Source organism: Trachypithecus francoisi, unplaced genomic scaffold, assembly GCF_009764315.1.
Source record: "Trachypithecus francoisi isolate TF-2019V2 unplaced genomic scaffold, Tfra_2.0 Lachesis_group2, whole genome shotgun sequence".
In the NCBI taxonomy this organism is placed as follows: domain Eukaryota; kingdom Metazoa; phylum Chordata; class Mammalia; order Primates; family Cercopithecidae; genus Trachypithecus; species Trachypithecus francoisi.
Genome location: NW_022681465.1, coordinates 65963777 through 65989345, shown reverse-complemented (window position 1 = coordinate 65989345; position 25569 = coordinate 65963777). Strand labels below are relative to the sequence as shown.

The following is a 25569-nucleotide window of genomic DNA, read 5'->3' as shown; positions in this document are numbered from 1 at the left end:
AGTCCCAGCTACTCGGGAGGCTGAGGGAGGAGAATGGCGTGAACCCGGGAGGCAGAGCTTGCAGTGAGCCGAGATCGCGCCACTGCACTCCAGCCTGGGCGACAGAGCAAGACTCCGTCTCAAAAAAAAAAAACAAAAGAAAAGAAAAAACCCAGACTTGCCTACAGAGACAGTTAAAACTTCCATATAGTAATAACAACATTTAAAAGATTAAGGAGAATTTTAACTATATGGGGTAAAAAGATTAAGATCTATAATATCTAAATGCATATCCAGTGCTGCAGATGAGGGCCCCAAGAGATAATGGACAAAGGACATGAATAGATTGTTTAGATGACAAGTAAAATAAAATAGAAAAAAAAAATTAGGGCAAAATGGCCAAACTTCCTGATCAAATAAGTGCAAATTAAAACTACAAAATGAGCCATATTTCACTTAAGAAAACATAAATTTAAATTATAATACCCAACCTGGAAATGCTTCTGGAACTCTGGCATTCATACATTATTGGTAGGGGTGTAATTTGGTAAAATCATTTGTATAAAACAATGTGGCAAAAATGTCCTTTGACGTAATACCTTCATTCCATGAAATTTGTCCTAAAAGGATGGTTCAAAAGGAAAAAAATAGTCATGGTCACAAGCATTTTAAGCAGCACATATACTAAAATTGGAACGATACAGAGAAGATTAGCATGGCCCTTACCCAAGGATGAAAAAATAAAAATTAAAAAAAAGTTGCCAGGCGCGGTGGCTCACACCTATAATCCCTATAATCCCAGCACTTTGGGAGGTCGAGGCGGGAGGATCACAAGGTCAGGAGATTAAGACCATCCTGGCTAACACGATGAAACCGTGTTTTTTTTTTGTATTAAAAATACAAAAAAAAAAAATTAGCCAGGTATGGTGGCGGGTGCCTGTAGTCCCAGCTACTCGGGAGGCTGAGGCAGGAGAATGGCGTGAACCCAGAAGGCCGAGCTTGCAGTGAGCCGAGATCTGGCCACTGCACTCCAGCCTGGGCGACAGAGCAAGACTTGGTCTCAAAAAAAAAAAAAAAGTTAAAAAAAATGAATGCCATGTTAAGTATAACACTGACAAACCGGCAAGGGCAGAAAGAACATGCTTACATAAGTTATCCGTGATGATTATACCTATCAAGACCACTTAATAAGGAGGAACGAGTTCGAGTTCAAATGTGTTAAGTGAAAAAGCGTAGCCACACCAGACCAACCTGGTTCCACTTTTATGTAAAAAGATCAAGAGCTGTTTTTCGTTTGCCATGGACCCTCAAGTCACATGAACTCAGCATGCCTAGATGAACCAAGCCTGCAACCACAGGAGGAACCTAAGTGCCTGGGCTGAGGAGTGGGACAGAATTAAGAAGTGGACACTGTACGGCAAGATCCAGAATCCAATCAGATTGAGCTCCGGCAACACCCCATGGTCAGATCCAGTCATATCATGTATCCCAGCATCACCTCATTGCAAGATCCAATCAGGTTACACCTCATTACCGGACCCAGCCCCCAGCTTGGGGAGGCAGTGCTTTGGGAGCTATCCCTGGTATTCTCCTTACTTGACTTGTTGCAAGGAATAAAATCCCTTGCCAAATCCTCCTTCATTGTCATCATTGGGCTGTCACCTGTCAAGTGACTGAACCTACCCATTGTGTGGGTAAGAAAAGGTTAACAGAGAATTCTGCATGTAGTATGATTCAAAGTAATTCTTATGGTGTTTGTGAAGCTGTGAGAAAAACAGCACTTTTGTATATTGTCAGTGGGGATACAAATTAGCATAATCTCTTAGGGAAAGCAATTTGCAACAGGAATAACAAATTTAAAATGTGATTTATTTGAGGATCCCACTTCTAGGAATTTATCCATTACATACACTCATACATATACACAAAGATATACGAACATAAAATTTATTGCAGTTTTTTGGTTTTTTTTGAGACGGAGTCTCACTCTTTTGCCCAGGCTGGAGTGCAGTGGCATGATCCTGGCTCACTGCAACCTCAGCCTCCCAGTTTCGAGCGATTCTCCTGTCTCAACTTCCCGAGTAACTGGGATTACAGGTGCATGTCACCACTTGCAGCTAATTTTTGTATTTTTAGTAGAGACAGGGTTTTACCATATTGGTCAGGCTGGTCTTGAACTCCTGACCTCAGGTGATCCACCCACCTTGGCCTCACAAAGTGCTGGGATTATAGGTGTGGGCTACCGCACCCAGCCCAGAATTCCGGACACAGCAAAAAAGACTATACAATAAAAACACCCACTAGTTGGTGACCGATCAAATAAATCACATGAGAAACCTCCAGTGGGATGCTATACAGCTGTTAAAAAGAACGAGAGACAAAGTGACATGTTCTGATTTGAAACAAGTGCTAAGATGGGTTTTTAAGATTTAAAGAAAAAAGGTTAAGATTCAGAATAGTGTGGATCGTGTGCCCCATTGTGTAAAAAGACGTTAGCACAGAATACTTGTAGATGCTTAGAGAATTCTTGGAAAGATACTGGTAATAGAGTGAGGCTTGGGGTATAGCTGGTGGTAGCGACAAGAGAATGGAGGTCTGAACTGAGAAAACTTTTCACTCACTGTCCTTCCATTCTATTGCATGCACATGGTAAAACTTTCTTTTCCAATGAAAATAATCAACAAAGGTAGTCTGAAAATAAATATATTGTAGATGAACATAGATTAGAAGGAAACAGAAAAATTGTATCTGTTGAGTTAGCATGATAGAGCTGTAGGCACATGGTCACAGATTAGATCTTAACATAGAAAAATTAAATTAATGGAGAATTAGTGTAGGCGAATCACAAGTTGTTCTTTTCTTTAAAGTGCTGTTTTAATGTTGCCATTGAAATAAATAAAAATTAGTGTGGGAGGAGAGATGGGGTACCCGAGGAATTAATATAATTATAAACATGTTGTTCTAAAATGAATAAACAGGAGAAGAATGAGCACAGAGAGCTTGCAAATGGTCCAGGGAGCAAGCACTTAGCAAGAGGTGCCAGTGCATCTGTGCCTGGTAGGGTAGTTGGCCAGGACACACTGACTCCTCTCCTTGGGAACTCAAGGGTCAGACCTAGAGAACAAGAGAAGAGAAACTGGGGTGGCGGAGTTAGAAGAAGGTCTGGTTTGCAGATCTCAAGGAAAATCAGTTCTCTGGAGAGGATGGATGGCAGGCACAGGGTAGATGAGAGACATCTAGATCCTGTAGATCTCAAAAGAGACACCTTCCTTAGGAGGGCAGGGCTAAACTCTCTACTTGTGAGATAGTCATCTTCTCAAATTTTGGTTTTTCATGACTGTCAGTAAAAAACGAAATTGACAGGCTGAGAGGCTGGGTGTGGTGGCTCACGCCTATAATCCCAACACTTTGGGCTGCTGAGGAAGGTGGATTGCTTGAGCCCAGGAGTTCAAGACCAACCTTGGCAACATAGCGAAATCCTGTCTCTAAAAAAAATACAAAAAATTAGCCAGGCCTGGTGACATACACCTGTAGACCCAGCTACTCGCGAGGCTGAGGTGGGAGGATCACCTGAGTACGAGAAGTTGAGGCTGCAGTGAGTCATGATCGTGCCATTGCACTCCAGCTTAGGTGACAGACAGAGACCTTGTCTCAAAAAAAAAAAAAAAAAAAAAAGCCGGGTGCGGTGGCTCACACTTATAATCCCAATACTTTGGAGGCCAAGGCAGGCAGATCACCTGAGATCATGAATTCAAGACCAGCCTTACGAACATGGTAAAATCCTGTTTCTACTAAAAATACAAAAATTAGCCAGACGTGGTGGCATGCGCCTGTAGTCCCAGCTACCTGAGAGGCTGAGGCAGGAGAACTGCTTGAACCTGGGAGGCCGAGGATGCAGTGAGTTGAGATCGTGCCAACGCACTCCAGCCCTAGCAACAGAGCTAGACTCCATCGCAAAAAAAAAAAAAAAAAAAAAAGGAAGAAAAGAAAATTGAGGCCGGGCGCGGTGGCTCAAGCCTGTAATCTCAGCACTTTGGGAGGCCGAGACGGGTGGATCACGAGGTCAGGAGCTCGAGACCATCGTGGCCTACACGGTGAAACCCCGTCTCTACTAAAAAATACAAAAAAAACTAGCTGGGCGAGATGGCGGGCGCCTGTAGTCCCAGCTACTCGGGAGGCTGAGACAGGAGAATGGCGTAAACCCGGGAGGAGGAGCTTGCAGTGAGCCGAGATCGCGCCACTGCGCTCCAGCCTGGGCGACAGACTCCGTCTCAAAAAAAAAAAAAAAAAGAAAAGAAAAGAAAATTGAACATGCATCCCCAATATATGTGTACTTATTTATTTATGCATACATATATTATTGTGTGAATATATTATACACATTATAAAACATGAAAAAGTTATTTTAAAAAGATAGTTTGGCTGAGTGCAGTGGCTCACGCTTATAATCCCAGCGCTTTGGAAGGCAGAGGCGAGTGGATCACTTGAGGTCAGGATGACTGGGTGACACAGTGAAACTCTGTCTCAAAAAAAAAAAAAAAATATATATATATATATAACCTAAAGTGCTTAATATTTTAAAAGCTATGTAGTTAAGTATACTTCAAGATTTTCAAAAACTTGGTTTAACATTTTGGGATGTGATAATCCAGAAGTATAGCTTCAAGTAATTTCATAACAAACAGGTGCTACTTTTTTTTTTTTTTGAGATGGAGTCTCCCTCTGTTGCCCAGGCTGGAATGCAGTGGTGCAGTCGCAGCTCACTGCAGCCTCTGCCTCTAGGTTCAAGGGATCCTCCCACCTCATTCTCTCTAGTAGCTGAAATTACAGGGATCCACCACCACAGCCGGCTAATTTTTGTATTTTTAGTAGAGACGGGGTTTCACCATGTTGGCCAGGCTGCTCTTGAACTCCTGACCTCAAGTAATCTGACCACCTCAGCCTCCCAAAGTGCTGGGATTACAGGTGTGAGCCACCACACCAGGCTGGATGTGGCTTTTTTTTTTTTTTTTTTTGTGAGATGGAGTCTGGTTCTGTCGCCCAGACTGGAGTGCAGTGGTGCTATCTTGGCTCACTGCAAGCTCCGCTTCTCGGGTCACACCATTCTCCTGCCTCAGCCTCCCGAGTGACTGGGACTACAGGTGTCTGCCAGCACGCCCGGCTAATTCTTTTTTTTTTTTTTTTGTATTTTTGGTAGAGACAGGGTTTCACTATCCTTGCTAGGATGGTCTTGATTTCCTAACCTCATGATCCCCCTGCCTCCGCCTCCCAAAGTGCTGGAGTTACAGGCATGAGCCACCGCTCCTGGCCTGGATGCTGTTTTTAACAGCTGCCATAGCTGAAGATACCTCACAAGGATACATAGATTCAAATGGAAGAAAATGTTAGTGGCATTAATTATGATTTAATCAATCATAATATCATTTTCCAACCCTATCCACCACCTGTGCTTTGGTTTTGGTTGAAATTGTGCATTGACTTTGTCAAGTTTTTCTTGCAAACTCTGAAGTTACTGTACTTTTAATAGTTTTTAACATATAGCTCCTCTAAAATTCTTTGGAAGGTTTAAAAATATAAAATTTTGCTCTCAAGATTTTAAAGATGCATCTGAAACTTTTTGTTGGCAAATGTTAACATTTTTGTAAAAAAAAAAAAAAGTCTTACCACTATGGAAACATTTCCTAATATCCATATGGAAATTGCCCTTTGCATAGCATGGCTTTCTTTCAAAAAGTAGCTATTTTCTTATTTATTGTTACAACATCATCTTTACTTTGGAGAGACATGTGTTTGTCCTTGCAAAAATAGCCTCCAGGAAGGAGGCCACTGGGAACTACTGTACTTGGCTTCAGAGATAAGGTCCTCAAATTTGAACCACTTGTCTTTTTCGTAGAAGAAAAATCCCAGTCATTTTTTTTTTTTTTTTTTGAGGTGGAGTCTCACTCTATCGCCCAGGCTGGAGTGCAGTGGCGCCATGTCGGCTCACTGCACGCTCTGCCTCCCGGGTTCATGCCGTTCTCCTGCCTCAGCCTCCCGAGTAGCTGGGACTACAGGTGCCCACCACCATGGTCAGCTAATTTTTTGTATTTTTCGTAGAGATGAGATTTCACCGTGTTAGCCAGGATGGTCCTGATATCCTGACCTTGTGATCCGCCCGCCTCAGCCTCCCAAAGTGCTGGGATTACAGGCGTGAGCCACCGTGCCCAGCCCAATCCCAGTCATCTTTAAGTTCTATTACTCTAATAAATGCTTTGTTTAGAAATAAACATCGAACCTCTTTAAATGCTTTGTTTAGAAATAAACATCAAACCTCTATGTAGTAAGATATTTTCATCATCATTCCCTGAAATAGGCCAAGAGGATGAAATGGCTGAATCAATTTCATGCTGTTGGCCTATTTTTGTAACCTCGCCTAAAATAAAAAAAAAAATTTATTTACACATTTAAGTTTTTAAAAAATTTTCAGGGTTCATATGATTGTTTAATACATTCGTATATAAACCAAAAATAAAATTCTAAGTCCTCCAACTGGCTAAATGGACCCTGCTTCTTGGCCAAGGGGATCCAAAGTAAACCTGAGAAACTGGTTCAGGCCATGATGGGCAAAAAGGCGTAGGACATGCCTCATTATATTTTCTTCCCTTTGGAATTCAGGCACAACAGACCAGCATTAACATTAAGATAAAGAGACTTCAAGACAGACAAAACAGACTCTTTGTAGCAGTAAGACACCAGATGCTGACCTGACTCTAGTATAGCATCACATGACAGACGGCAGGCGCTGAAAGAAATTGAAGCATTTTATTCCAAAATATATCTCTCTGACATATTTTGTAACAGACCCGCAAAGCTGTCTCTTGTGGGGAAAATCTACATTCTATAAAGGATCCCCTTCCTTTCCTAGGTCTTCTGCTGATCCCGGAGAGATTTAACTAAGAGTCTAGCGCCTTTTACAATCTGATAAGAGACATTTGCCACCTTTTTTTGTTGTTGTTGTTGAGACAGAGTTTTGCTCTTGTTGCGTAGGCTGGAGTGCAGTGGCACGATCTTAGCTCACTGAAACCTCTGCCTCCTGGGTTCAAGTGATTCTCTTGCCTCAGCCTCCTGAGTAGCTGGGATTACAGGTGTCTGCCACCATGTCCAGTTAATTTTTTTGTATTTTCAGTGAGACAGGGTTTCATCATGTTGGCCAGGCCTGTCTCAAACTCCTCATCTCGGGTGATGCACCCACTTTAGCCTCCCAAAGTGTAGGGATTACAGGGATGAGCCACCACCCCCGGCCTTGCTGTCTATTCTCTCTGAAGCCTGCTACCTGCAGGCTTCATCTACATAGGAAGAACTGTGGCCTCCATCACCCCCTATCTTGACCCATACACTCCTTTCTACTGATTCCAGGTCTTTTTTTGTTTCTTTTTCTGTTTTTTAGATGGAGTCTTGCTTTGTTACCCAGGCAGGAGTGCAGTAGCACAATCTTGGCTCACTGCGATCTCTGACTCCCAGGTTCAAGCGATTCTTGTGCCTCAGCCTCCCAAATTGCTGGGATTACAGGCACCCACCACCTTGCTTGACTGATTTTTTTTAGTGGAAACGAGGTTTCACCATGTTGGCCTGGCTGCTCTCGAACTCCTGACCTCAGGTGATCCACCTGCCTTGGCCTTCCAGAGTGCTGGGATTACACGTAAGCCACCACACCAGGCCTACTTCCAGGTCTTTTTTTTTTTTTTTTTTTTTTTTTTGAGGCGGAGTCTCGCTCTGTCGCCCAGGCTGGAGTGCAGTGGCTGGATCTCAGCTCACTGCAAGCTCCGCCTCCTGGGTTTACGCCATTCTCCTGCCTCAGCCTCCCGAGTAGCTGGGACTACAGGCGCCCGCCACCTTGCCCGGCCAGTTTTTTGTATTTTTTTTAGTAGAGACGGGGTTTCACCGTGTTAGCCAGGATGGTCTCGATCTCCTGACCTCGTGATCCGCCTGTCTCGGCCTCCCAAAGTGCTGGGATTACAGGCTTGAGCCACCGCGCCCGGCCCCAGGTCTTTAGATAATAACTCTTTCAACCAATTGTCAATCAGAAAATCTTTGAATCCACCTTTGACCTGGAAGGCTGTCCCCATATTGATTGATGTCTGCCTGTAACTTCTATCCCCTTAAAAGGTGTAAAATCAGGCTGTAACCTACCCACCTTGGACACACGTTTTCAGGACCTTTTGAGATTATGTCCCAGGCCTTGGTCGCTCATATTTGGCTCAGAATAAAACTCTAAATATTTTACAAAGTTTGACTCTTTTCATCAACATATAATTCGTAAAACTCAAATCAGTGTAACTGGGATATCCTAACTTCCTTTTTATTCAAGTTAAAGGTACTGTTATCTGATATAATTTTCCCATAAAGCATTGTTTTAACTAACAAAGTCATTGAATTTTGAAAACTACATCTTTTCTAGTGACCTCACAAATAAATAGGTCTATTTTATTATTGAAACAGAAACAAGCAAATATTCTTTTTTAAAAATCTTTTTTATTTAAAAAAGTTTCTACAAAAACAGGGATGCAGTTTCACCATGTTGCCTTGGCTGGTATCGAACTCTTGGGCTCAAGTGATCCACCCACCTCGGCCTCCCAAAGTGCTTGGATTATAGGTGTGAGCCACCGTGCCTGGCCAGAATCAAGCGAATATTCTTAATTGGAACATGTGCGAAACAGCAGTACTGAAGTCCAACTGCATAGCAGATCTCCTCCACTACACTCTTTCTTCAAAACTTCAGCAATATTTCTGTGCATCTTCCACATCTGTGGATCTGTGCATCAGAATTCGCTGACAAAACCGTGTGTTCTATTTTGTAGCTATATTGTTTTCCATGCATTATTTTAGCTATTTTTACCACATCAGGAAGACTGTTTTTCTACTGGTATGTAGTTTTTGCCTTAAGCAGTTATGTTTTTAAAAACCCTCAAAACAGGCTCTTAAATATTCAGTTTACTAAAATCCTGGACTAGATTTAGTAATGTGTAATTTTAAACACTGCTAAAACATTTTAAACTATTTGTATTCATGTTGTGAATATTTAGATTTTAAATATCTTGCTAATTATGATGGTCTCATATCATCAAGTATTACCATAAGGCACAATCTATGCTTAGGATCAGGTTTTTCTTTAATGCTAATGGTTGTAAGTTTGTATTTCACATAGTCTCCTGACGAATTTTATGTTTTTGTCTGACTTCTCAGTCTACATAGATTGTCACTGTTTTACTTCATAATTAGCACATGGTAGCAGGAAAAGAAGTGTTAACCCTGTCATATCTTATTATCTGCTTACACCTGCATTAATTGAATTATTTTTAGGCTGGGAGCAGTGGCTCACTCCAGTAACACCAGCACTTTGGGAGGCTGGGGTGGGAGGATCCCCTGAGGCCAAGAATTTGAGACCAGCCTGGACAACATAGTGGGACCCTCATCTCTGTATATTAAAAATAAGAAATTTCTTTAGTTTTTCTGCCCATTTGGTAAAGGTTAACTCAGTTAAAACAAAATAATTTAATCCATAAACCCACTTCATCAAGTGAGCGTATATAAACTCCAGTCCCTTGACATAAGCCTATAGTGGATTAAACGGGCCAAGCACCATGGTTCACACCTGTAGTCCCAGCTACTTGAGAGGCTGAGATAGGTGGATTGCTTGAGCACAGGAGTTCAAGGCTGCAGTGAGCTTTGATTTTTTCACTGCACTCCAGCCTGGGTGACAGAAAAAAAAAAAAGGAGTGGTGAATTACCGGTGAGGGGGCCTTTGTGGACCCTCCCCCCTTCCCTCAGGATATGTCATAGACTACACAGAAAATGGGGCTCTCTGACATTCAGATTGAATAAGGAAGCCAGTGTCAATCTATATCTAAATTATTGATCAAACTCAATTTTTTTTAAAGATAAAAAATATCTTGGGATGCTGATAATTTTTCCTCTTACCCATGGATCTTCTCAGGCTTCTCACCTTAGCAGCCACCATTCTAGAGCATGAACCATTTTCTGGTGACTTCTGTGTAAGTTCTTTCTGCCCATTCCACTGGTTCAGATGAGGACTTCACAGGAATGGATATCTGGACTAAATAAAACCCTTGAGTCAGGGAAAAACCCAGATTTGCCATGGCATTTAACAGAGACTGGTACTTAACAGAGCTTGAATATTTATTTATTTATTTATTTATTTAATTTTTTTTTTTTTTTTTGGAGATGGAGTATCACGCCCTGTCACCCAGGCTGGAGTGCAGCGGCCGGATCTCAGCTCACTGCAAGCTCCGCCTCCTGGGTTTACGCCATTCTCCTGCCTCAGCCTCCCGAGTAGCTGGGACTATGGGCACCTGCCACTTTGCCCGGCTAGTTTTTTGTATCTTTTTAGTAGAGACGGGGTTTCACCGTGTTTGCCAGGATGGTCTCGATCTCCTGACCTCGTGATCCGCCCGTCTCGGCCTCCCAAAGTGCTGGGATTACAGGCTTGAGCCACCGCGCCTGGCCTTAATTTTTTTTTTTTGGAGAGAGTCTCACTCTCTTGCCCAGACTGGAGTGCAGTGGCACAATCTCAGCTCACTGCAACTTCCACCTCCTGGGTTCAAGCAATTTTCCTGTCTCAGCCTCCCAAGTAGCTGGGACTACAGGCATGCACCACCATGTCCGGCTAAATTTTGTATTTTTAGTAGAGACGGGGTTTCACTGTGTTGGCCATGTTGGTCTCCAACTCCTGACCTCAAGTGATCCACCTACCTTGGCCTCCAAAAGTGCTGAGGTTACAGGCATGAGCCACCATGCCTGGCTGGAGCTTGAATTTTTAAGGCTATCCACTCCCTTCGCCCCCACAATAGTTCAGGCCTCCTTTCAGGGATATTTGTGAAGATACATCTGTGATTCCCAAAGTCAAAAGTTTCTTAATAAATTCCAGCCCCATTTAAACTGACCAACCTTACAGTCCAGCCTAAGGGCTGAGAAGACATGCACTTCAGCTACGGAACTAGCCCAGCCTTCCTCCCAAAAAGGAAATGGCTAAATTTTTTTTTTTTTTTTTTTGAGACGGAGTCTCGCTCTGTCGCTCAGGCTGGAGTGCAGTGGCCGGTTCTCAGCTCACTGCAAGCTCCGCCTCCCGGGTTTACGCCATTCTCCTGCCTCAGCCTCCCGAGTAGCTGGGACTACAGGCGCCCGTCACCTTGCCCGGCTAGTTTTTTTTTTTTGTATTTTTTAGTAGAGACGGGGTTTCACCGTGTTAGCCAGGATGGTCTTGATCTCCTGACCTTGTGATCCGCCCGTCTCGGCCTCCCAAAGTGCTGGGATTACAGGCTTGAGCCACCGCGCCCGGCCACGGAAATGGCTAAATTTAAGTCAAAGAGACATCGCAAATGATAGAATCATCTTTTCTTTGGTGAACAAAGAGCCCTGAATTAGGGACCTGAAGGATGAGTCAGCTATTATACCATCCCTGCAGCCCTGGCATAAGAGATCCATACAATTCAACATTGTTGCTCCATACAATTCAACATTGTTATTCCAAGTTATCAAAAAAGCCACTAGTAAGGCCAGGCCTGTAACACCAGCACTTTGGGAGGCCGAGGTGGGTGGATCACTTGAGGTCAGGGGCTCGAGACCAGCCTGGCCAACATGATGAAGCCGTGTCCCACTAAAAATACAAAACATTAGCCGGGCATGGTGTGCACCTGTAGTCCCAGCTACTTGGGAGCTAGAGGCAGAAGAATCGCTTGAACCCAGGAGGCAGAGGTTGCAGTGAGCCAACCAAGATTGTGCCATTGTGTTCTGTCCAGCCTAGGCGACAGAGCGAGACTTTGTCTCAAAAAAAAATAAATAAATAAAAAGGCCACTAGTATCAGAGCTTCAGAACATTTTAAACACAATATAACAAACTCTCATCCTCAAAATCTTTGGAGAAAGATCACATATCAAAGAATCCCATGAAGAAATCTATATAACTGTTTAAAAGCTTTGCTTCATTTTACATTGTACAAAAGAGTTATATATTTGGGTCCTTAAATAGCAGATATTGTTGTCCTCCAGCAAGAGGTCCCCTTTTGTTATTGGTGCCCTCCAACACCAAAAGATGCGGGCGCAAAAGTCTGTTCATTTCTGGCCGGGCGCGGTGGCTCAAGCCTGTAATCCCAGCACTTTGGGAGGCTGAGACGGGCGGATCACGAGGTCAGGAGATCGAGACCACCCTGGCTAACACGGTGAAACCCCGTCTCTACTAAAAATACAAAAAACTAGCCGGGTGAGGCGGCGGGCGCCTGTAGTCCCAGCTACTCGGGAGGCTGAGGCAGGAGAATGGCGTAAACCCGGGAGGCGGAGCTTGCAGTGAGCTGAGATCAGGCCACTGCACTCCCGCCCGGGCGACAGAGCAGGACTCTGTCTCAAAAAAAAAAAAAAAAGTCTGTTCATTTCTGTACTTTGCAAACCCAGGTGGAATGGGAGTGAAGTTCATTAGGAATGGCTCACCTACGCATTGCAGTTGGTTACCTGCCTCTGCTTCCACAGTAACTAAGAGAGGGCCAAGGGCCAAACAGGTGCCAAAGCTTGAAGTTCAAAAACCTTTGGAGGCAGAAGAAGAAGAAGAAAAAAAAAGCCCGAGAGTCATTTGAGGGCATTTGGTGCTCAAAACGAGAGAATAAAAATGTTCATAACTTACTTAGCACCTGGACACAAAAGATAAAGTAGAAGTCAGGATTGCTGAAAATGGCCCAGGGGGTGCCTATAAATAGAAGGGTATGAAGTTGGACCAGCGACACTATAACTACACTAAAATGCTTTTATCTTTCTTCTCTGTATGGTTTACAATTATCATTACAATTTCCAAAAGTAGTGCTAAGAGTTTAAGAGCGAGTGTCTTCGTGGGTATTTGGGTTTTCCATCTTCCATGGCTGCAGTTAATCACCCAGGGGCTGCGCTGCTCCCATTCATAAAGGTTGTGACCAGGGTACCAGAGGAGGAGCAGGTCACTGGGATAAAATTAAAGAGCATCTCTGGATCTGGCTCTGAAACCTCAACCCCCTTTAAATGATGGCAAGTCGCTCCTTTTATGGAATCTCTTCCCTCATAAAAACAAGTGGACCCTGAAAAGCAGCTGTGCATGTGGCTTTCAACAATGAGCTGTGGGCTGCGATGGAGGGTGTGGCCAAGCTTGCCAGTTTTCTGAAATAACTCACCCCACTGGCCATTGTAGTGTTGGAAATTGTCTTGCTGCTCACTCACTCTTTCCTTAAAAGGCTTCTGATTCCAGGCTAGAGTTAAAGAAACCGGGGACGAATAACTCCCCTCTGTTATCCATCAGGAAGAGCTTAGCACAGGCGGATTTCTCAGATGAGCTCCTCATTCATTAACGCGGTGCCTGAGGGCTGAGGCTGTTTGTGTGAAGGGACCACAGGAAAAAACACCAGTCACAGAGAGGAGAGGATAGCTCAGATGTTGCCATTCAAGAGAGAGTTCTGAAGGCCGAAAACATCAGCAGAACAGCACAGCGGTGAAACACACACAGCCGTGAAACACACACAGCCTGTGAATAATAAACTGAACTGGAGCTCCCAGCACTTTTCTCTTACTTTGCTCGATTTCAACCACAAGATGGCAGGCGACGGCCCTCAGATCCTCACAGCTTGTCAGATGTCACTCCCAAGAGGTGAGGAAAGCAAGCTCCCACCTTCCTCTCCAATGGCCATCACCACACTCTTAGGAGGCAGCTATAAGCTACACTCATAGATATTCTATGTTTTTATGTAAATAATAAACTGTTAAAAAACCATCCTAATTTCATTAGTTATTATTATTATTATTATTATTATTTGAGATGGAGTCTTGGTTTGTTGCCCAGCCTGGAGTGCAGTGGTGCAATCTCGGCTCACTGCAACCTCCACCTCCCGGTTCAAGCGATTCTCCTGCCTCAGCCTCCTGAGTAGCAGGGACTACAGGTGTGTGTGCCACCACGCCCAGCTAATTTTTTGTATTTTTAGTAGAGATGGGGTTTCACTGTGTTGGCCAGGCTGGTTTCGAACTCCTGACCTCAAGTGATCCACCCACCTCGACCTCCCAAACTGCTGGCATTACAGGCATTGAGCCACTGTGCCCGGCCTCATTAATTGTTATTTGTGATGTTAAAGAAAAAGTTCTAGAATTTGAGTCAGAGGGTATGAATTCTAGGCCTCGGACTTCTCTAAGATGATACTTGACCCCAGGAAACCACCTGCTGAAGCCTCAGTTTCCACTTTGGTACAATAAGAAAACAGGACTTGAATGAACCCTGGGATACCTTCCAGAAACCAAGTCTTGGAGTGAAACAGCACGTGCAGCAGCAGTCTGAAAGGAATGAAGCGGGTCAGGAATGAAGCGGGTCACAAACAAACAGTCCGTAATGCTTCATTTACACTTCATCCTTGGGGAATGGGCTGTTCCACATGGCAAGTTTCCCACATAATTGAATTTTAAATGCTGAAACTTGTTTTCCTGTTAACATGTAAGGGAAGTCTTTCTCAAGTGTATTACATGCTTCTCTGGCTTTTTAAACAGCAAGCTGAGTATAATTTCACCTTTCCTTAATGTCTCTAAGTTATCGTGATGATGACCTCTTACTGTATATCCAGTCCTGCATAGAGCATCAGGCACCTTTGGGCATATTCAGGTACGCAGGACCCTTATGCTAAATGTCCCCAGAGACTATAGTATCAAGCTATAATTGGCAATTCTTTCTCTCTACCATCTCCTACCTACATCACTACCTGCAGTCATTTCTCCAAGTAACATCTTCTAGCAGCCTCTTGACACTGTTTAAAATCTGCTATAATCCAGACAGAACTCAAGGTTGCCATGGGTAACCAGAGTCTAAGCTTGCAACAACCCTAAATTTAATTTTACATACAAGTTCAAGGAAGCGGGTACTGTGCTGAAGGTGACTTCTGACTAGGGCTGACATTCCACTGGTCCTCACAGCATGTCATACTTCTGTACCAATTGGTCTGTTGCCCTGAGCCCCCCAGCCCCCTCCTGCCAGCCCAGCATCCTGGCCCCTCTTCTGGGACCACACAGACTTCTCACACTCCAGGAACTCAAAGGTGCCGTCAGTCCCTGCAGGCTCCGGGACCCGGTTCTTGCATGTGCCAGCATCCCTTCCAAATGGTGGCTCCGCGTGCCACGCCACTCACTCAGTATTGGAATGAACCCCAGTGTCTGGACCAAAGATTATTCTTTGTCTTCCCTGTGGAGTGAAAGGGCAGAGTTTGAGGCTCTTCTCTCTCCCTCAAACTCAAAGGGATTTTCTCAGGTGTACGCTGTGCTCTGGGTCCAGGTTGCCTGAGGCTGACGGGGTGGGTGTTAAAAGTTATCTCTGGCTGAACATCTACCATATGCCAGATGCTGTATTCAGTACATTAGGTAAATCATCTGTCATCCACTCAACAATCCTTCTACAGAAATAGTAGCAACAGCCTGTGGCTGAGGTCAACTGCCCCCGTCACACAGTCAGTAAGTGGGTCCAGAAGCCAGACTCACCTCTCCGAGGCCCGCGTTCTTTGCGCTGTGCTGTGCTCACATTTATTAATGTACAAAGATGGCCAGGTGCGGTGGCTCATGCCTGTAATCCTAGCACTTCGGGAGGCTGAGGCACGTGGATCACCTGAGGTCAGAGGTTCAAGACCAGCCTGGCCAACATAGTGAAACTCTGTCTCTACTACAACTACAAAAAATTAGCAGGGCATGGTGGCAGACGCTTGTAATTCCAGCTACTCAGGAGGCTTAGGCAGCAGAATCACTTAAACCCAGGAGGCAGAGGTTGCAGTGAGTCGAGATCGTGCCATTGCACTCCAGCCTGGGCAACAAGAGTGAAACTCTGTCTTAAAAAAAAAAAAAATACAAAGACGCCCAAAGTTTACATTCTGCAAAAATGCATTTTAAGTGAAAAGACTTACTTTTCAGAAAAGACATTTGTTTCTGTTTTGGTGTGTGGGTTTTGTTTTAATTAATTCCATATTTTGCGACCAATTTGGAACAATCTGTCCTTAGGGAACAGATCTGGTTTACTTATAGAAAGCTAGGGAGTGACTGGAGTTACAAAGTATTCCTTTGTAGGAACGAATCTAGAAAACCTTCCCAGTTCTCCCAGCACCAAACAAGTAAGTAGAACATTCCAGAAAGTCCCCAGAGCAGATGTGATGGAGCTCACAAACAAAAACTTTCCTCCATGAGTTATCAGCTATGCCTTCAAGATGGGGCACGTGACATCAAACACCACGAATACCTCCCCTTCCCAGAAAGTTCTCTAGAAGTTCCCACCAGGAGGAAGCTGCTACCACTCAAAAGCATGAAGTCTTCCCAGGGTTACTAGGGATCAGGAGTGTCAGCCAGTGAGAAGGTAGGAATCAGGAATGGGGTCTGTAATTGGGAGGCAGTCACAGGTTTAGGCTCTAAACCGGGTCTGGGGTACAGAAGGTCTGTCAACCCATGGCCTTGAATTTTTTGTTCTTTCTCCAAGGATGGACATTCCAAATCGACCCTAAACTAACTTTTGAAATAAGCAAATCATGACCTCATCTTCCACATATTGTAGCTGCTCCTTTCGCACTTAACACACACATGGTTCTCAGAGTGTCCTCATCAAAAAAACATCCACAGTGCTCTAAAGTGTGCAGTGTCAGGGAGGAAATAATCCGAAAAATGGACTCCTATAAGATGACAGGGACAAAATGGCACCTCTACTAGTAGTTTTCTAGGGTGATCACAGGAGACTTAAGCAACAGGGATTTACTGTGTCACAGTTCTAAAGGTGAGACGCTGGAGCTCAAGGTGTCAGCAGGGCCAAGCTCCCCTAGTTTGGAGAGGCTAGGAGAGGGTCTGTACCAAGCCTCTCTCCTACCTTCTGGTCGTTCCTTGGCTTTCAGCAGCATAACTCCAATCACACATGGTGTTACTCCTGTGTGAGTCTGTGTCCGAATTTGCCCTTTTTATAAAGACAACAGTTATCCTGGAACACGAGCCAACCTACTCCGGTAGGACCTCATCTTAACTAATTATTCCTGCAATGACCCTATTTCTAAATAAGGTCATATTCTGGGGGCTAGGACTTCAACATATGAATTTTGGGGGGACATAATTCAACCCGTAACATCATCTAAGGTCATTTTGAATTCAAAATCAAACTCCAGACAGGGAGCAGAACAGACTGCAAGCGAGTGCCTCATATGACAAGCCGTACATGCTAGTATGGACCATTTATCGTGCTGGCAGGTAAGTTTGTGTGTTGACCCCTGAAAGCCACTGCTTACAAGTAAGAGTGAACAGGCACCCATCAACTGAGGAACCATTTGCTTGGGGGCAGAGAGGTACACTGGGGTCTCCACAGAACTCTTAATTTCTACTTACCACTTTTTAAGACAAAATTCACATAGGTAGGTGGGAGAATTTAGCATTGAAGGAAACAAAGAGTGACAAAGAACATTTTGAGAACATTTAAAATACTTTCAACTCCCTACCACCTACATTGCAAAGTGCTTCTAGTCCTGAAGCTCTGGCTAGAGCTAAGTTTGCCAAAAGGAGCCTATATTACAATTGGGCTTCCTTTTGTTTTATTTTATTTATTCTGAGATAGAGTCTTGCTCTGTTGCCCAGGCTGGAGTGCAATGGTGGTACAATCTTGGCTCACTGCAACATCCACCTCCTGGGTTCAAGTGATTCTCCTGCCTAAGCCTCCCGAGTAGCTGGGATTACAGATATGTGCCACCTGGCTAATTTTTTGTATTTTTAGTAGAGGCAGGGTTTTGCCATGTTGGCCAGGCTGGTCTCAAACTCCTGACTTCAGGTGACCAACCCGCCTCAGCCTCCCAAAGTGCTGGGATTATAGGCATGAGCCACCACATCTGGCCGGACTTGCTTGCATAAGATGAGGCAGGGGGCTTGTTTTCCTTGTCAGTTTGGGCAGGTAGAAAAGAAGCCTTATAGTTTGTTCTTCTTAAGTCATTTTCTTCCCTGGTGTCTTCGATTATACTGAGGAGGTATTTTATGAAGATCTAAACCATCCATGAAATTATGCACCAGATCGCACAAGGATCAAAGTACAGATCTGGTGCAGAAGTTGAGGTAGTACAACGCAGTGGTTAGGAATACAGACAATGGAGCCAGAAGGACTTGAGTTCAAATCTGCTTTTGCCTCTTACTTAGGTGACCGTGGGCAAGTCATATACAGCCAGGGTTTCTCATCAAAGGCTGTCCTTTATGGAATTGTGGTCGCTATTAAATGAGATAGTGCCTGGCAGACATCCTCTACCGTAGAAACTACTCAATAAATGGTAATTCTTGCAATTATTCAAGAGAACTAGGGAGTGAAAAATCAAGCTAGTCTGTCTTGTTAACTCCTTGATTGTTATGAGGCAAACGGAGCCCAGGATTTGAGGATTCCGTGCCTCATTACTTGATTCAATTTCAAGCTCTCTTTCATGAAGACCAAGCAATAGGTCTTGGCCTTCCCCCTTCTCCTACCACTACATCTCAGTGGCTTCAGGATACACCCTCTTTCACCTGGCTTTTCATCGTCTAGCACACACACGGCTGCATCAACACAGAAAGGAACTTCAAAGTCATGACTGTTGACCACTAAACGAGATTTTACTTCCTCAGCTGTGGAAGGTTTCCAGAAGCCCAGTGTTTTCATTATATGTTATTTTCTGTATCCTCTTTTTTTTTTTTTGGAGGCAGAGTCTTGCCGTGTTACCCAGGCTGGAGTACAGTGGTGCAAACATGGCTCACTGCAGCCTCGACCTCCTGGGATTAAGCAATCCTCCCACCTCAGCCTCTCGAGTAGCTGGGACTACAGGTGCGCACCACCATGCCCAGCTAATTAAATTTTTTTTTTTTTTTTTTAGAAATGGGGCCTTGCCATGTCGCCCAGGCTGATCTCGAACCCCTGGGCGCAAGCAATCTTCCCGGCTCGGGCTCCCGAAGTGCTGAAATTACAGGTGTGAGCTACCTTGCCCCTATTTTCTGTATTCTTGATGCTCTGACATTTGGAGTCTTGAAAGTGGACAGGCGGCCGGGCGCGGTGGCTCAAGCCTGTAATCCCAGCACTTTGGGAGGCCGAGACGGGCGGATCACGAGGTCAGGAGATCGAGACCATCCTGGCTAACACGGTGAAACCCCGTCTCTACTAAAAATACAAAAACTAGGCCGGGCGCGGTGGCTCAAGCCTGTAATCCCAGCACTTTGGGAGGCCGAGACGGGTGGATCACGAGGTCAGGAGATCGAGACCATCCTGGCTAACACGGTGAAACCCCGTCTCTACAAAAAATACAAAAACTAGCCGGGCGAGGTGGCGGGCGCCTGTAGTCCCAGCTACTCCGGAGGCTGAGGCGGGAGAATGGCGTGAACCCGGGAGGCGGAGCTTGCAGTGAGCTGAGATCCGGCCACTGCACTCCAGCCTGGGTGACAGAGCAAGACTCCGTCTCAAAAAAAAAAAAAAAAAAAAACTAGCCGGGCGAGGTGGCGGGCGCCTGTAGTCCCAGCTACTCGGGAGGCTGAGGCAGGAGAATGGCGTAAACCCGGGAGGCGGAGCTTGCAGTGAGCTAAGATCTGGCCACTGCACTCCAGTCCGGGCGACAGAGCGAGACTCCGCCTCAAAAAAAAAAAAAAAAAAAAAAAAGAAAGTGGACAGGCTGCTCCTCCCAAGGGTAGCTGATTCCTAGAGATAGCAAAGGACTCCCTTGTGAGTAGAGCTTTAACATACAAACCAACCAACCCAGAGCCATACCCAATTATCTCCTTTATCAAACTCACACACCAAGCCAATATTCTCCCTGCCTCAGATCACTCCAGGGCCAGACATCTGGACAACTAAGGACCACCCATATAGTCCGGAGCCTACTGAAATTATTCAAACTATCCAATCCTAAGCACACTCAGCCACCTACCCTGCCTCCTCTGTTCCTTCCCATGAAAACCTCCATAAAGCCTATGGAGGTGGGTGCAGTGGTTCACACCTGTAATCCTAACACTTTTGGAGGATGACGTGGGGGGATCACTTGAGGTCAGGAGTTTGAGACCAGCCTGGGCAACATAGTAAGGTACCATCTCTACAAAAAAAGAAAAAAAAGAAAAGCCAGATGCAGTGGTGCACACCTGTAGACATAGTTACTAGAGAGGCTAAGGTGGGAGGATCCTCTGAGCCCAGGAGTTCAAGGCTGCAGTGAGCTACGATTGTGGCTCTGCACTCCAGCCTGGGTGATAAGAGTTAAGATGCTGTCTGTAACAAAAAAATAAAAAATAAAATAAAGGCTCTGGGCCATGCTGTCCTCTCTCTTCTCTGCCTCCTCACTGACCCCTGCACTTCCCTGTGTAGCCCTGTGTGGTGTGGTATGCCTCCTGTTTCTACAGATCTCAGACTTCGTGACGGCCATTTCATGTCTGTGTCTCTTACCATACGTGATTAAAATGAATCTCAAGTATGTTATGGAACAGCCAGTTGCAACAATTATGAATCCCACTGATCTATTCCCTGACATTTTCTCCTATTCCTATTTCCTAAGCTCCTCAGCCTCAGCTATTTGAGTCCAGATACCAACAGGCCACACCCATCCAAGCATCTCTTTCGGAGTGCCCAGAAGTGGAGTGGCGCATCAAATCGGACATTCAGCTGGGAGTCAGAGACAGAGCCTGAGCCTCGGCTCTGACAGTTATCACTGTGGCATCACAGGAACACTGCTAAACCTCTATGGGCTTCTGGAACAACAATACTAGCCCAGATAGATAAAAAAGTGTTTCACAGATTCACCCCTAGTATTTCAGCATAGGCAGCCACAGTGAACCTCCCTCCCACCCCAATACCACCATCCCAACAAACTTACCCAGGGTCTCAAAGCTAGCTGCTAGAAGACCCTGGAGAGAACCTGGAATCCCAAAGCTAGTCCACTGCTCCCTCCGTCACAACACATGTGATCCTTCTTCAGAGCTTCAATAAAGATTCTAGTTCTACGTTCCACCTTCTGTCATGACCCTGGCCCGTCACCCTTCTATTCTTCTTAATCTTCTTTCTTTGCAAAACTGGGCATCATCCTATCACTCCCCTAACAAGTGAATGAAAACATCAAGGAATCTTCCATTGGTAGCTGGAAAGTCATCTCATCCCAGGGGTAGATAGGTTTTCAGAGGCTGGGAAAGAAAACTTTGCCTCCCAAAGGTTCCAGCAACTCCCAAACACTCTCCATTATGGTAGTAATGATGATATTAATACATAAAGAGTACTTAATAGACATAGTGCTAACCCCTTTATATGTTCTATTTCATCATTTAGTCATTGGCATCAATAGTCTTAAGAGTCCCACTTCACAGATGGGGAATCTGAGGCTAAGAGGTATAATTTTCCCAAGATCAACCAGCTAGTAAAGGGAACCCAAGGAGGCAGCCCCAGTTACCTCTTCTGGAGCTGGAGCTCCTGACTACTTCGTCCTCCTGCTGGATGGCCCCTCCTGATCTTCCTTCTACCTCTCTATCCAAATCAGCTTCTTTCCAACCAGATAGCTGCAAACGGTAGGGGTTCTTAGGGACCACTTTCAAAGGACTTTCTCCAGCTCCATGGCAATCCCCACTTCTAAGCCTGGACCCAGCCTCCAGGAACCTGAGTCACTCTGTCAACTCCTTGTAGCATCTTGAGCCTGGTGGTGGTCAGCCTTGCTTCTTTTCTGAGAACAATCTCTAATCCCAAATAAAATCATTTCATCCCTCCTTGAAAATGAGTAGCTCTTCCCAGTAACAGCCAGTCAGGCACCTAGCCATTGGCTAAAAGCATCTCTGCAGTTGAAGGGGCAAACCAAAGGAAATACTGGTGAGAATGTCTACTGCAAAATTCCTCACACCTGCCAGCCAGCTCTGTGCTATGTCCTTTCCATGTACTGGATCATTTGAATTTGGACCATGTTTTATGTGCCCAGTGACTTCTTGTTGACCCTCCACATCCAATCTCCATTCTTCTCTACCCTGCACTTTGCACCAGGGCACTGACACATATAGACAAATCAATGGACTCCCCTGTCCCTGGCTTCTGGCTGGTTTCCACTGATGGAAGGCTCTGACACTGGAGGGAGGATGAAGATTAAGGTCAAGGTATTTCTGCTCTGGTTCTCTCCTTGCAGAGTCGCCTTGGATGAGATGTCTCCATCATCCAAAGGTCACTATGTTTCTCAAGGTGGCCACTCTCTCCTTCTAGGACATAGGAGCCTTACTCCCAGGAGGCCCTGAAAGCTTGACAAAATTCATGGATCTCACTCAGAATATCCTCAAATTCTCTTTCCCATGTCTTTCCTATATACCTATCATGAAAACCCTGATGTGTAGTGAAGGGTTAACTCACCAGGGGTTGGGTATTGAGACCACGTGCATTCCAAAGAAAGGACTGGCTCCTGGGAGATAAGATCTAACCCCTTAGAATATCCTGCTTGACAAGAGTGTCTTTGTATACCTGGGGGTATTTGGCCTTGCCAGAGAATTTATGCTAAGAAAGTGACTTATGGTGGAAGACTTGGGTCATGTGGCATTAGTTTGACCTCTGGAGAGACTGGAGAGGAGTAGCTAAGGTCAACCACACAGGTACTCCATGCTTATATGACCCACTCCCAAGAAAAAACCTTGGACACCAAGATTTGAGTGAGCATCCCTGGTTGGCGTCAAACATCATTGCTGGGAGAACCAAGCACTGTCTGTACAACTCCACTGGGAGAGACAACTGGAAGCTTCTGCCTGGGCTCTTGGACTCTACTCTCTGTGTCTTTTACATTTGCTGATGTTTATCTGTGTCCTTTCAGTGTAATGAATTGGAACTAGAAACATGACTGCTTTTCTGAGTATGTGAGTCCTAGTTAATCACTGAACCTGAGAATGGTCTTGGGGCCCTTGGGGTCTTGTTCCCCGATTCACCTGGGAAACACCAAGACAGTCCAATAACCTAATATAGTGATGGGTGGCCAGAAATATGAAACAGAAAACAGAAATATGCTCAAGAGTATTCAACAAACATTCAGATAAGATCAAAGTGGATCTTCCAGGGTGGGGCTTCACGATTGTGAGTCTGGAAGCCTCATGGTTGCTGGGACTAAGGTGACATGGGACAGGCAGATGAAAACACATCCAAGACCCAGCCTTTGGTGCTCCGATTGAAGACGTGATGCTGTGTTGAATGGATGAGGAGGTTTAAATGAGACATTTTTTATGCCATCAGTTTCTTACTGGCAGGATTCATAAACCTCTGTAGCTGCAGATCTGCACATCAGGCATCCGGGAACCACCGGGTTCCTGTGTCCAGCCCCCGTGCCAGCAGGCATTCCCCCTACTTACCTGGCCCCACTGACATCAACTCCAACCATCAGCTGCCCATTCAGTGAGAGGATCTCATCCCGCAGTCGGACCTTCCCACTCTTCCCTGCTGGGCTGTTCTTCTTCAGCTCTGTCACCCAGATGCAGCCCACATCCAGCACAGGACTCTGGTGGGTTTTCCTCTTCTTGCCCCCTCTGCGCTTGTCACCATAGTCCCCGAAAACAGGGATGTTCCCAAAACTGAGGCCCACAGTCTCTGTGTCCCCCAGCTCCTTGGTGAGGTACACAGTACAGATCTCCATTTCGGGGGGGCTGTGATCAGGTGGGACCGTACTCTCATCCACAGCAAAGTTCAGTTGGATGTACTCCTGCAGCTTCTGGATGGCCGCCTGGCACAGCCGCTGCTCCGGCCCGTCCCCACCCTCCTGCAGGCTGTTCTGCAGCCACTGGTAGAGGAGGGGCAGGTGCAGCACGGCATTGTCCTGGGTGATGGGCATGGTGCTCACTCCCAGACACCAGCATCATGAGAGGTCCTGCTCCTGCGGGCCGGACCCCACAGGGCCCCATGTCCCCTGGGATCTCTGGCCATCATCAGCTTTGCCTGTGTTCATGTTCAGGCTGGCAGATGAGCCTAGGGACACCTACTCGAGACTATGCTGTTTGCCTTGGCAGGAGGAAGACAGGACCCAATTAGAACAACTGTGGAACAATGGCGCTGGAGTGCTCAATGAGGGAAGGAAGGAAGTGTCTAGCAAGTCCCTGCTGGGTTCATTTCACAGCAGGACCCATGCAAGTGACACGGGAATGGAGGATCCCTCCAGCAGTGGCCGTGTGTCCTTCCCTCGGCTCATTCACACCTGGGATAGGAAAAGGAAAAAACAAAAAGCTCCAGTTACAACAGTGAGCCTTCTCACCTAGAAAACATAGCCTCCTGTGTTACAGAAGGACCATGTGTACTTTTCAGGCACCAAGCACAAACCCTAACACCTAACAAAGAACCTAACGCCTCCTCATTCCCCCATGTGGCTCTCTCCCAGACAGACGTCTCTGGAACACTGGCCTTCTCCAGGAAGTTTCCCGGCTCAGCAGAGAAACCAGATGACTTGTGCCAAGACAACCCCCACCAGCATACCATCAAACTCACATCCAACCAGGAGGCTGTGTGACAAGACCCCATGGAAGGCTGTGGAAGGATCTGCATACATTTAAAATCTTACACTCCTAGAAAATGAAAATCTATACTGATTTGCCTTGGTCAGCCCAGCAGCATATACAGGAGGGCTCTCCATTCCAGAAATATGTTCTGACAACACTACCCAGAGAAGAAAGATCCGATCAACACCAGGGAGAGATCCCGCCTCCGTCCCAGGGCAACACCATTCCTAAACTTCACCATCACGTAGATTCAGAGGGAAGTTCGGCTATTTGCAGCCCAGGTTTTAGTCTCCTCTCTCCATTTCCTTTGGTAAATGGTTAAAACTGACTTATTTTCAGGCCAACCTAAAAGCCATCCCCTCCAGAGAAATGTTTCTCCAAACGCCTGGATGGGAAGACAGGTGCCTTCTTTGCCTTGCTCTTAAACACATTGAATAGAGTGGTGACACCAGTCAGCAGATAGCAGGGCCAGTGGCTCCCACCAGAGCTAGAGCCTCACACTCCCTCTGAATTCTGCACGGTGCCTGGCACACATTAGGTCCCCAGTGAAAGGTTAATTGAATTCTACTGCCAACTCGCCTTCTCCACCAAAGAAAAATTTCACCTCCATTGTCCATAAACATAGAAAAATGATCCCTTTCACGCTCTTCTCTGAACTTCACTTTCTCCCAGAGAAAGTCAATATAAACTGTGCCATCTAAGGTGGAAAACATTCTCCAGCCTTCTCAGGAAGTGACTTAACAAGGAATAATAATGTATGGGAGAGGTGTCAGAAGCCATGTCAATAATAAATGACCTTATTACTCAGTAACCAAAAAGAAATTTCCAATATAGCGTGTTTTGAGTTTCCAAAGAACTTGAGTGCCAGCTATTAATTAGTTCCAAATAAATCAAAAGCTTAGCAAATATCATCTATATAATCACATGGTTGTTAAAAAGAAATGCAAGGCTGGGTGCAGTGGCTCACTTCTGTAATCCTAGCACTTTGGGAGGGGGAGGCGGGAGGATCACAACGTCAGGAGTTGGAGACCAGTCTGGCCAACATGGTGAAACCCCATCTCTACTAAAAATACAAAACTAGCTGGATGTGGTGGCAGGCGCCTGTAATCCCAGGCACCT

The 25569-nt window shown here is 45.4% G+C and overlaps 1 protein-coding gene and 1 pseudogene across 2 annotated transcripts in view; one reads left to right on the top strand and one right to left on the bottom strand.

The window, feature by feature from the left end:
• PDZD2 (PDZ domain containing 2) overlaps window positions 1-25569 on the bottom strand; it is a 493831-nt gene that overhangs the window by 306741 nt on the left and 161521 nt on the right. For both annotated transcript variants that reach the window (XM_033179276.1, XM_033179277.1), the window contains exon 2: window positions 23317-24152. In XM_033179276.1, the coding sequence (XP_033035167.1) occupies window positions 23317-23792 (476 nt within the window). In that variant the 5' untranslated portion in view covers window positions 23793-24152. The remainder of the gene's footprint in view (window positions 1-23316; window positions 24153-25569) is intronic.
• LOC117066191 lies at window positions 643-741 on the top strand (annotated as a pseudogene).